Raw genomic sequence first — 13,529 nt, 5'->3', positions numbered from 1 at the left:
GGGCATCTTGGCTGCAGTGGACGACGACAACGGAGGCACTGACAGAGAGCAGTAAGGATGCTGTTCACAGAAGCACTGACCTGGAAGCGCGTCGCCTGTCCCTTTCATCCCAGGTCAAAGCGTTGCCACATCTCCGCGGTTGCGGGCGGTGCGGCAGAGTTGCAGCGTCTACTCCCACGTCATACTGACACCCACGCGGTGCGGGACAGGAACCCTGGGGTGGCGTGGGACCACAGGTAAGGGCTTAGCGGCTACGCAGTCATCCCGCGGTTGGCGCCACGCTCGCCAGCGGATCAGGCCACGCTACCTGACAGCTGACCTGGCCACCCACAGTCACACCGCATGCTGGCGCACTTACACAGCACTTACGGTACATTTACGTTGTATTTCCATTGTGTTTTGCGTGCCTTGATATGTGAATGTGTGAACTTAGCATTAAGGTATAGGAGGGTTGTTGTAATGTCTGAGAAGATTGCTATTGGCTTCTTGGCGGCTAAATCTTCTACCTTCAGACTCTTCTAACTAGCCAATAGTTCTTAGTATCCTGTATGGAGGCCTCTTTCATTCTCTGACCAAAGAAAAGATCTCAAGGTTCCCTACAACAGCACCCTATCCTGCTTCCAACATGTCTGAGTAGTATAATGTCGGGTTTCAGCTCCTCACACTAGAGAGATTTCAGTCAGAAGTAATGGCCTGCTCATTCACCAACTTAGATTCTTTGAGAGCTGATAGAATTTGGACTAGGAGAATGTTTGGAATAGAGACCTGTTGCATCACTTATTCCGATGGAACAGAACTGGTCTCAGTCTTAATTTGGAATGTTAATTTGGAATGGCGGACACAGAAACCTGTTGCGTCACTTATTCCAATGGAACAGAACTGGTCTCATTCTTAATTTGGATGAGGAACAAACTTCTCCAGACAGGGGATGTGCCCTTGGAAAGACAACCATTTCTTAGTTGGTAAGGTCCTGACAGGACAGAAACTCTGGGAGAAACATGGGAAAAAAGTCTGCTCACTTCCTTATTTGTGAGGCTTAACAACTCTGAGAGAGTATCTTAATTCCCTGACAGGCTATCACCTGGAATGGAACTAGGATTAATTCTGAATATTCATTACTATTCCCAGATTCATAGCAAGGTTGAGTATCAAATCTCTGGCCCATGAGATCCATTTCTCTTTAATATATCTGGCTGTGACTAGCAGTCATCCATGTCAAGAAAAACTTCCGATGACTCAAAAAGTGACACCAACTATAATACCTGTGGTACATACTCAGGTTGAAGCACAGGGCTTGGAAGCTGAAAATTTGGCCACTAAAAACAAATTGCAGGAACTTATGAGAAAGAGGACACATGGGGACATGAAAGTAGATGACTAGAATGTCCACTCAATCATCCAAAACAGGATGAGTCCTTGGAAAATCTTGTCAATCCACTCAGTCACCCAGTAAAGGATGAGCTCAAAGAAAATCTTGTCAAAGCTACGAACTTACTGAAGTTGAATACAAGCAAAACTGTCTCTAATCCCATTTCTTTTGCCTTTAAGAAGGGATTGTTGTAGAAACCAAGGGAGATCTCTGTCGCTGATCCGATGGTTGACTTGTTGAATAATTTGAGACCCATTTTCAAAGCTTGAAACTTCTCTGAATGTTACAGATAAGTAGGAAAAAACACTGGTAAGTCCGCCAGCACCATCTGGTGTTCCTAGGCAGTCGCCCATCCCAATGTTACATATCTTCACTTATTGAGCAAGAAGTGCTTTCTGCTCCAAAGCCTTGCCAAACCTATCATTAGTGGGTGAGTTTCTGGCAGGCTCCTTGAATAAAGGATAGTTGACATAGTCACTGACAAAAAGGGAATAAGTACCCAACCCCATGCACCTCCACCTCCCGGGGCTCTGCTCCTAAGCCTTGCATAATTTACTAGTAGTGGATGAGCCTCAGGCATGCTCCTTGAACAAACAACAGTTGAAGAAATCACTGACAGAGGAGAAATATGTCACTTGAAAATAGGTCTTGAGGCTCTAGAAATGAGTTCCTGATCTCTCCTCGAACTATGTTGCCAGCAGCCAAAGTTTGTACCAACTTAGGGTTGAATAATCTTGAGTCTAGCAAGTCAAGGATCAAAGAGACTCTATGACTGCAGGGAAGTTGTCAGAAAAGGAGTAAAAACGTTCCCTCCTTTCCCGGAATCACAGCGACAAAAGCATGAACTGTCTCACCAATGCCAGCTGCAAAAGCCCTGTGGACACATTCAGAAAAAACAAAAAGAATCTCCAAAGTTTCATTACCTAAAAAATCATATTCTGGAGGAATCATCAAACTAATGTCTTTAACATTCTCTGCTGGAGCACCCAGAGACATGTCAACTACAGAGCAGATCCCCTGAAGCCTGAAGAGAGCTTTGCAATGCTGTTCCATATCCAAAAGGAGCCAAAAAGGCCTGCTTGATCCTGCCCAATTCCTTTTCTTGACATGAGAGCATCCAACATTAGCATACAACAAGCAGTAGATGATGCCGACACTTTATCAATCATAAAAACCGCAACTGGAATGGCATCAAATGCGTTTTTCTCAGTAATAGTTGTAGCACAAGACACAGATATTTTAGTTTTACTTTACTACCACAGGCCTTCATATACGAGAGCTTATATTTGTTAGCTAGTTAAAACGGACCATATAACACTGAATCAATCCCAATATGTGAAAGAAAGGCGTTTCTATTTAGGTATTCTTGATCTGGCTGTGATGCAGTGTCAAAAATTCACAACCATACAGAAAAAGAAGTCTATCATAGGTCATTCCCTAGTGAAATAGTTGAACCATTATTTGAAAAGGTGGCTTCATGTGAGAGCATTAAAGTAGCAGGGATCGGGGCAATGAAAATTACCGATGGTATTACAAATACCTTAGAAAAGGAACGGCAGTCCAGTCTTTTCCAACAAGCAACTTGAGGTAAGATCAATCCAGAAATTCTACCACCAACAGAAGATGCCAGTATCCAGGATTCTCTGATAGTGCATCACCAATTAATAATCTGGAAAAAGCTGGATATTGAAATTTTAAGCCCAACTGGAAGAGGATGAGAACTTGATCAAAGTCATAAGTCAAGACCTACGATGCTTATTGGTAATATTATTGGCCCTGATGAACTGCTGAAATCAGTATGTTGCAGTTGCAGGGGAAGTGAGAACCAGCCAAACAATGAGATGCAGCTGTAGAAGAGAGGGGCTCTTTGTGTTACAGCTTGTGGGGTCTGCGCTGGCCATTGTTCAAATGGAGAAGTGGCAATGATAAATGATGACTAGTCAGATGCAGATGAAGATATCTAATTTAGTTTTGATAATATTAGTTATAGTTTTTCTTAAACAAATTACAAATAACATTAGAACTGTAGTACCTATATCAGGATCTTTGTACCGTAAAGTAGGTGTTGAAATTGTGTCTAAAACAAAATTTGGAATATATTTGCTATATTCAGAGATATTTGGAATATATTCGCTATATTCAGAGATATTAAATTAAAACTTGATTTATTTAGTATATATTAATGTTTCTAAAGTTTTTCCTTGGATATTTTATTTTCAAATAAATTATTTTTTTTAGATAAAGAATGAATTACTTATTGTTTTGATATTTCATGATGAAATTGAAATACTCAAACAATGAATTGCAATATCTCCCATATTATTAGTGTTATGAAGTTAATAATTACCTAATATGTTATATTTTGATATTCTGAATATTTTTTATGCACTTTTTTTGAATAAATGACCATTTGTGATTTACATAAAAAAGGCTATATTTTTCCTATTATTTTACGATGAAATTGAGATACTTAAAATTCCAATCTCATATGGTGTATTTTCATATTCTACATCTTTTTTCTTCTATGCGTTTTTTCAAATAAAAGACCAGTTTGTAGTTACATAAAGAACGCTACATTTTTCCTTGTTTTCTTGCGATGAAATTGGGATTAAAGAAATTTTAATTGCAATATCCCCAACATAATTAGAGGTATGAATTTAAAAGTCACATCCCATGATGTATTTTGATATTCTGCATCTTTTTTCTTCTATGAATTTCTTTCCTATGAATGACTGTTGTCCAGATACAGAGAGAAAGAAATATTAAATCTGACATCAATCAAATTTTGAATGGCCATAACAGCCGAACATTAGATATTTTGAGACGGGGACTGAAGCATTGGATGTGTTTTTAAGATTCCAACTTTTGTTCTTCTATGCCTTACTTTCATAAGAATAGAGGTTTCCAAGTTTTTCGTTTAACCATTTTCGTTGCCCACCCCTGAGACACACTAAACTTTTTTTTGGTGATACTAGACACATATCCCTCTACATTCCCGCAAAAATCAGATTCTTTGGAGTTTTTTCACAGATGAAACCTAATTTCATGTTACTATAACTTTTCTTTTCATAAGCAGTAACTTATCTAATCCTAAAACAGATTACACTGATATGGCCATTGGGTATTTGTTGAACAATCCTCATGACCCAATCCCATAATGCACAATACTACTTACAGTTAAAAATGTTTTAAATAAATACCAATGGACATCAAGTCACCAAAAACAACCCTTTGAAGAAAATTTGTCAGACTCACCAATATTTTGAGCTTATAAAATCACTATATATATATATATATATATATATATATATATATATATATATATATATATATATATATATATATATATATATATATATATATATATAATTTTACATAGGATGAAACTGGCAGAATCCTCATTATTTTCAGTTTATCTTATTTTCATGTTGCAATTTATTAATAATAATGAGAGAAGGAAAGAATAGGAGGAGAGGTTGGGGGTTGGGATATAAGAAGGAGGAGAAGTAAAAGAAGGGGAACCAGTTTTAAAGAATAAAAAAAATTGAGCCTTGCTTTATGAATGACTTCACCAAATGAGCACTGAATTAATAAAAACAACAATCAAAAGATTCCTTTAAAAGCAGTTAAAAAGAGATTTTCCTATTTCTCATGTAATGTGCAATTCAAATTTTGCTTATAGCATTTTCTCATTTTTAGAGTTCGTAATTGCATTTTTGCCATGTTCTTCATTGAATGTACACGTTCAGGGCATCATTTTAATCGACATGGAAGTTCCATCGATCTTACGTGTACTCATAATAATTTTTTTAAGAGCAATAAAAATCCTCTGGTGATCTCAAAATAAACGCAATGCAGAAAAGAAAATATATTTAAAAAATATTTGGAGGGAACAATGTTTATTTCTTGCTAAATTGTAAATACATACTTACCTAGAGCACTGACAAGTCCTGTTGTGTCCACATTCTAACATATCCAAGCAGTCTTCATCTTCAAAACAATAATCGCCCCATCGGCCACGGTACTCTAGAAATACAAAACGACATTAACGGGATTTATTTAGCACAGTCTTCAACTCACAATAGTGTCTGTAAAAGCTGCAGATCTTGGGCAATTGTGTAATCAATCATGGACAGGATCCACAATGAGTTTTACTACAAGCCAAGAAGCGAAATGTCCCTTTAAAAACCAAATTTAAATATGAGCGGATGCTTTCTGAAGATTAGATGGTACAACTGGCAATAGTGTGAGCAGCCTAGACTTGACCTCTGCATAAGTGTTGTCTAGTTAATTACTACAGTATTACTACTATTATCATCATTATTCACTTTTGTTACTGCTATTACCATTTATAATTAATACACTGGAGTTTTAGTAAGTAGCTGTCACCAAAAGATTCCATTATTCTTTCAAAATATTACAGTGCTGTGTTAATAATTTGTTTTTATACTGAAAAGACCCAGTAGATACTACATATGCTTCGGACAATATGTTAACAACAAAAATAATAAAAATGTTAAAAAATTGGAAATTCAAGATGAGTTGCACTTTTCCTAGATATGCAAACCTCGTGTCCTTTATATGGATTAGCTGATCCGGCTGCTGAAACTTGCTTACAAGGTAGTTTAAGCCTTTATCAAGCACCCTTAGAATCACTAAAATAATTAAAAAATAATCATAAATTGTGAAACTAGGCCCAAATGTAAGATTAATTTGCTCTTTTGGCTTTTTTTGAAAAGTATCTTATATAGGTATTATCCTACTTATGACGGGGCTAGGTTAAAAAAAAAAAAAACAATCATTTGCTGGAAAAAACGGATCTTGAATATACCCTAGCCTACACTAGGGTATTCAGTACCGTGTACATGGTAGCGTAGCCTACATTATACCACACTCTATATTCACATATCGTATTATACAAACATCAACATCACGAATATGCATCTTTTCCATGGATCTTTTAAAATGTTATGCCTTAATTCAGTGTGTCCAATAATATTGTATATATTCTTATATTGCTTTTTTATTATAAATTGCGATCATAGCGATCAATGCTTTGTTTTGGAAATCTTTATGCGGTGTTTATTTCCCCGTGTTTAACTCAGTTTAGAGCGCTTTTCTTCCTTCTAGCTTGAGTAAATGAATCTCTAGATACTTTATTTATATGGGGCAACGGTATTTTTCGTTATACTGTACGAAGTGTTTTTAAGTCGAAATGTAACTTAAATACGTCTCGTTGTAACATTAATTTGCTATTTCTTTTTTCGTTAAGAGATGACGCTGGCTGTTTGGGGGCGTTTGTTTTGTGTAAAAAAAATTCCAGATTCCGTTCGCTATTTTCACTTGATTTCATCATAATACGAGATTTACGTATTTACTGTTTATCGGCGTAAAAATAGCAGTAATGTGTTCTTCCATGACCAGTAGATTTGATTAAAATATTCCTCTCCAATTTTAATTACGGTCGAGTTTCATCCATGTTCCCCATGCAAGATAATTTATAGTCATTAGCAGCTTGAACATTTTTTTCTCAGCTTCAGCTACAACTTGCAGCTTAAATTAAGCAGTATATTTCCTTGACGATCTTTTATCCATATCGAATAAGGGTATAATTAACGTCATTTGTACAATAACCCACGGTAATTGTGTATTACAGTACAATGGTTGAAATACAAGCAAAAGGGCTGTTGTTATCCGATTCGGTGATATACAAAACAAGAGTTTCTTGGTCGGTTGTTTATGGCTGTACGCATTTACGCAAGAGTATAACATTACTAACAATACTTTTATCACTCTCTGTTACTTTTTTTACTAGAAGATGGGATAAAGAGTTGGAGGAAAAGAAGCTGGTCTATTGTAATTTGATCTCTCTCGCTGCCTGTACGCTGCCGCTTGCGCCCGCGTGAAATTTAAAAATATTTTATAAATATTGTCGTATCAGTATTAATTGCTTACCCCATTGCAAAATCGAATTATCGTAAGGTGAAATATCATAACTCGAGCACTACCTGAGTATTTTAATAGTTTTATCTAAAAAAAAAAGTGCATTTAGTCAAGAAAATGAGATGAAAATACAGTAATTAGTGAATGTTTCTCGGTGGAAAATACCGTGAATGGGCAGATTTTTAGCGTATAATGCTTATATATGTTTCATAGAGAAATTCGTGAACAGGTGAGTCCGCGAATCATGAGACCACAAATACGGGGGTTTTACTGTATGTCAATTTTTCGAAGTGACAGTTTTCAGTGGCCTGCCAGTGGCCATGGGACCCGGTCAAGACCATTATAAGTCACTTGGGCAGTTAATGGATATAAAGCTTACAGGATGGGAATGTATATGAAAATACAAGAAACAGTAATATTTATTAACAGATGTATGAATATAACAAATTTTCTGGAAAATACGTAAATAGTACAGTATACATAAAATAGCAAATTTTTAAAGTAATTTGTATTTTTCCTAATGTACAAGCCTGAAGTACTTTACAAAGGATTTAGCTTGCGAACGCAGGCTGGAACAGCCTTTTAACTTTCAGACAAGGTCGTAAACTACCAAAGGGTAGGGAGAAGCCCAGCCCACCACTTGTCGTACTGCCCTCCATTTCGCCTTTCGGCCCAGGTACCAGAATGAGGGGAGGCTGAGGTGGGACATAAATGTAAAGAACTTCAGGTTTGTAAGTTTGGGAAAATGCAAATTACTTAAAAATTTTGTTAAATGTTCCTACACAAATACAAACCTTCATTCTTTCATAGGAGACTTACCCATTGGTGGAGGGAGTCTGGGCAAATCTCTAAACCAACTGGCTGGTTCTACCCACCCAAGAATACCTTTCTGGTCTGAAAGAGCTGAGGAAGGAATCCTGTACCTCTAGCTTCTTGCACATATGGGATGTTGCAACTGCTAGAATTATGAGCATAAAGTAATGCATTTGCTTTATTACCTTTGATGAAGGCTTGGAGGAACCCCTTAAGAGTTGGAGACAAAAAACTTGCTAATAAAACCAACAGGTTTGTTTCACCGCATACCCCTCTCTCCCCTTGTCTAGAGAGAGGGGGGAGGAAATGCATCCAATCAATCTACAAATAAGATGAAGGACACGGTACCTCCATCATGTACTCACCTGCAAAAATTGTCTGACCAGCATGTGATGACTCCTAGTACACTCGTTTGATTGTCTCACGAAACCAGAAAGAGATCGTGTTCTTGGATGCCTGTTTCTTGGCCAAGCCGGTACTACTAATAAACAGGCATAGACACTCAGGCATGAGATACCTAGTTCTCTTGAGGTAGTACTGCAACACCCTAACTGGGCAAAGTAGCACCTCGTCCCAATCATTACCTACAAAGTCCTCCAGGGAGGGGATTGAAAAGGACTGAAATCTGGCATCAGAGACCAAAGGATTCTAGTCTTTGCTACGAAATACAAGACAAACTTGAGTGTAACAGATCCCCATTCCCTCGAGTGCTTTACATTGAAATAAAGGCCACAACAAAACAGTCTTTAGAGTCAGATCCCAGTCTGACGACTCTTTCAAAGATCGTACAGAGTATGAGTTAGGCTTCTCAAGATGAGTCACATACCACTTTGGGGGGCCTGAGTTCCCTAGGTGGGCAAGACTGTTTGAAGCTTCCCAGAAGCACAGAGATCTCCCAAAGGACAAGAGATCAACTCCCTTCAACCGAAGGACCTGGCTAAGGGCAGCTCTATACAGGCAGTCCCCGGGTTATGACAGGCTCGGCTTACGATGTTCCGAGTTTACGATGCTCTTCAAATATATTCATCACAAATTATTTCCTGGGTTACAACGCATGTTCCTGGTTTACAACGCCGATCTGACAGAAGAAATATGGCTCCTAAAAGGGCAGAACGGTCAAAATTTGGAGGTTTTTTGATGAAAAACTCAATAAAAATGCAGTTTACGTCATTTACAAGACACCCAAATGATTAAAAGTGAGGTTTTCTTACGATTTTCAATGATATTTTGGGTTACGACAATTTTCGGCTTACAACGCAGTGTTGGAACGGAACCCCCGTCATAAACCGGGGACTGCCTGTAGTCCTTAATGGTCCAAACAGAGAGAAGTTTCTCTCAGCTAAGAAAGAGAGAAAATCCACTACCTGCTGAAAAGAAGCTCTAACAGGAAAGATACCTCATCAATGACACCAACTATAGAAGACAGCCCATTTCCCTTGGTATAAAGCTGCTGAGGACTTCTTCAGGTATCCAGACATCTACTTCATTGTGCGTTGAGAAAACCCTCTTGCTCGCATGAGACACTGGATAGCCTCCAGGCGTGAAGTGCCAGTGCTTCCAAAGCCTGGTGATACCTCTCAATGTGTAGCTGGCACAGAAGGAACCACTCAAGGTGTGGCCATTTGGGAGCCGCCAGAGTCAATCTGAAATTTGAGGTGATCAGGGCCCTGTTGATCACCCACCCGATGATTCAGACAAAACGGAGAGAAGGTGTAGGCTTCTAGGTTGTCCCACGGGTGTTGGAAAGCATTCTCAGTCAAAGCCCATGGGTCTAACAGGAATGAGCAGAACACCAGTAACTTCCTGTTGTATTGGGTTGCAAAGAGGTCTATGTTTGGGACTCCCCATAACTTGAAGTGTCTCTACGCAATGTCTTGGTGTAGGGACCATACTGTCCCTATCACCTGATGCTGGCAACTGAGCTTGTCTGCCACCACATTCCAAGACTACGGATTTTACCTGGCTGACAGCTGTGAGTGTGCTACTGCCCACTCATGCACCTGCACTGCCAACCTGTGCGGCTGGAAGGGCACCAGTCCCCACTATTTGTTGACATATGAAACTACCATACTGTTGTCACTCACCAACACCACGGAATGCCCCATCACTCGATTGTGAAACTCTTGCAGGGCTAAGAAAGCTGCCTTGATTTATAGGACATTGATGTACAGGTGTCTGTCACTCTGGTCCTACACACCTGAAACCAACAACTCTTCCAGATATGCATCCCATCACTCAGTTGATGCGTCCGAAAACAGAAGCATCTTGGTAAGGGGAGTGCTCAATGGTACCCCAGTTAAGAGGTTCCTGTTGTCTAACTACCAAGCTAGATCTCTACTAACTTCCCCTGACAGAGGAATACGAGAGAAATGAGGGTTCCTCACTGCAGACCAAAACTCCTTCATCCTCCACTGAAGGTAGAGGAGGTGAAGCTGCTCATGCTGGACCAACTTCTTCAATGACAATAGGTGATCCAGAGTGACCTGCCATTGATAAACAGGTCATTCCTGTTGAGACACAAACTTCTGTCCTACTTCTCTGAACCTGCGATACGAAAATCCAAAGGGAAGACCCTTGATGCTGCTGTGTCTATCAGCACGCCCAGATACTTCACCCACTGTTTAGGCATGAGATCTGACTTCTCAATGTTGACCACTGCACCCAGGTTGTGACAAACTCGAGAAGACGATCTCTGTCCTGAAGCAACTACAGCAAAGAGCTTTCCAGGACCAGCCAATTGTCCAGATACCTCATAAAATACATCCTGTGCGAATCAGCCCAAGCTGAGATAGATATGAACACCTGAGTGAACACATGGATAGTGGTTGAGAGCCAAAAATAAGGTACCCTGAGCTGGAACACCATCCCCCCAAGGGTAAAATGGAGGTATTTCAGGGAGGACTAATGGTAGGTATTTGGAAATAAGCATCCTTCAAATCTGCTCTCTCCAATGGGACTGCTGCTGCTGAAGCACTACAAAGATATATTGATTTTCTAGCCAGAGAAACCCACAATTGGTTTAACTACTCTTCAAAAAGACAGTTAACGTACAAGCAGCTGTTTGCAACACTCAATGCAGATAAGCAACCAACCACTTCAGATACCTAAACTTGTGATACAAGATAGCTATCCATTAAACCAGCCATAACAAACATATTATCTCAATGGGAAGAAATGAAATTTCATTTTGAAATACAATATCATCAGAGAAGCGCTGCACTGCAGAAACACTATTTAGAATGTATAGTGATCTGTTCAGTAAACTATGCCTCCTCTTCCTATGCCCTATTCTTCATGAAACAACGAACTACGAAAGCATTTCAGGGAGAAGACACAGACCCAACAAAACTTCTTGACTTGACAAATCTCATCATCTCAACAGGCAAAAAAGTAACTGTTTCCACAGCTAGAGTAAATCTTTTAATTACAGACATAACTTCCTGCAGGAATCCTGGAGCATGCTTAGGGTATGAATTTAAAAAGTTCAACAATGAAGCAAATGATGTAAACTATAACATCTGTAAACGTCCCATATGACATCAAAATTCTAAGAAAACTACAATCACTATAACATTCTTACTGCATTCAAATGCTGAGGTGGAAAGACTTTTTAGCCAGCTTAATATTGTAAAAAAACAAGCAAAGAAACAGACTAGGTTAAAAATATATCAATGCTACCCATACTATCATAAGTGGAGATTGCCTCTCAAAATTGGAACAATGTCAGCATTTTCTTCTACTGAAAATATATACAGTATATATATACTGTGTATATACATACATACATATATATATATATATATATATATATATATATATATATATATATATATATATATATATATATATATAACTACATATTTCTACAGTATATTATACATACATACATACATACATACATACATATATATATTTATATATATATATATATATATATATATATATATATATATAAATAAAGATAAAATCCATGAAGGAAAGGGAAACACTGGAGTGCTGCAGAGAGGCCTTTCGACGCTATGTCCTTTACTTAGCAGACTGAAGAAATATAAAAGTATGTTTACAAAGAAAGCTCATATAAATGACAGATGGGGATTATAAAGGAAACATATGTATCTGGAATCCAACACAATTGAAGAATTAGTAGAACTGCCAAAACAGGATTAGATATTTAAGAGGTTTTTACTAAGGATTAGTATCAACCATTCAGGAGCAGGGACAGGACAATTAAAAGATTATACAGGTTCGTGACTGGCCACCTAAAATTTTTTAGTACAACACAATAATTCTCTTTTTTGTAAAACAATAATAACTTTTTTGCAAGATGAACATTTTACAAATAAAAAATTATATTAAACATACGGATATATAGAAAATATATATCAAGTAGCTAACTTGTAATTAAGTCAGTGATTTTATTTTTAGGTCATTCTTGAACATTTTTTGTAATACAGGGTCCAAATAATACATGCCAGGGCTAAGATTAAAATTACAACTGGAAGTAAGCTGGATAATAGCAGACTCAATAGATTTCTTGAAGGAAATCTTTCGATCTGGCAGTCACTGAACTTTCAGTCCAATTTATCCTGTGAGAGTTTTCACTTAAATGAATGAATATAGCATTGGATGCTTGTCCAGTTTTGACTGAATACTTATGTTGCTTAATACGTACATCTAAATCTTTGCTAGATTGGCCAATATAAAGAGGGGCAATCCAAACATGGAATTTTATATATTATGTTGTTGTTTTCTTTAGGGCTATTTTTATTAACATTCTTTTGAGTGTGTTATTATAAGAAAAAACGAGGTTTACATTAAAAGGTTTTAACAATGATTTTATGTTTTCAAAACCACTAAAATAAGGCAAGCTAAGAATGTTCTTAGGGGTTTCTTTCTTCATGTTACTTTCACTATAAAACTTTTTGTGGGCTTTGTTATAACAAATATCTAGTATATGTGAAGGATAACATAAATCTGTCCCTATTTTTCTTATGTATTCAATTTCTTTATCCAAATACTGGGGACTGACAATGCGCAAGGCTCGTAAAAACATAGAGGAAAAAATTGATATTTTGATGTTGAGGTGATGGCCTGAATAAAAATGGACATAAGTTAAGTTGTTGGTTGGTTTCCTATAAATACTGAATTTACACTGAAATGGTTCTCTATGTATTAAAACATCTAAGAAAGGGAGGCAACTGTCTTTTTCTAATTCTAACGTAAACTTAATGGATGGTACCTGGTTATTCAAATTACAGAGTAAATCATTTAATCAATACCAGCAGGCAAAATAGCTAAAATATCGTCAACACACCTATACCACTTTAAAAGAGTATAAATGATATTAGGTATATACCGTTTTTCAAAGAATTCCATGTACAAGTTTGAGAGGAGTGGAGATAAA

At 37.6% G+C, this 13,529-nt stretch overlaps 1 protein-coding gene across 6 annotated transcripts in view; it reads right to left on the bottom strand.

The window, feature by feature from the left end:
• LOC136840297 (prion-like-(Q/N-rich) domain-bearing protein 25) overlaps positions 1–13,529 on the bottom strand; it is a 560,985-nt gene that overhangs the window by 148,507 nt on the left and 398,949 nt on the right. For all 6 annotated transcript variants that reach the window (XM_067106987.1, XM_067106985.1, XM_067106990.1 and 3 more), the window contains exon 7: positions 5,302–5,395. In XM_067106987.1, the coding sequence (XP_066963088.1) occupies positions 5,302–5,395 (94 nt within the window). The remainder of the gene's footprint in view (positions 1–5,301; positions 5,396–13,529) is intronic.

The sequence above is a fragment of the Macrobrachium rosenbergii genome, chromosome 7 (assembly GCF_040412425.1).
Source record: "Macrobrachium rosenbergii isolate ZJJX-2024 chromosome 7, ASM4041242v1, whole genome shotgun sequence".
NCBI classification, from domain to species: Eukaryota; Metazoa; Arthropoda; class Malacostraca; order Decapoda; family Palaemonidae; genus Macrobrachium; species Macrobrachium rosenbergii.
This window is presented reverse-complemented; position numbering and strand designations above follow the sequence as displayed.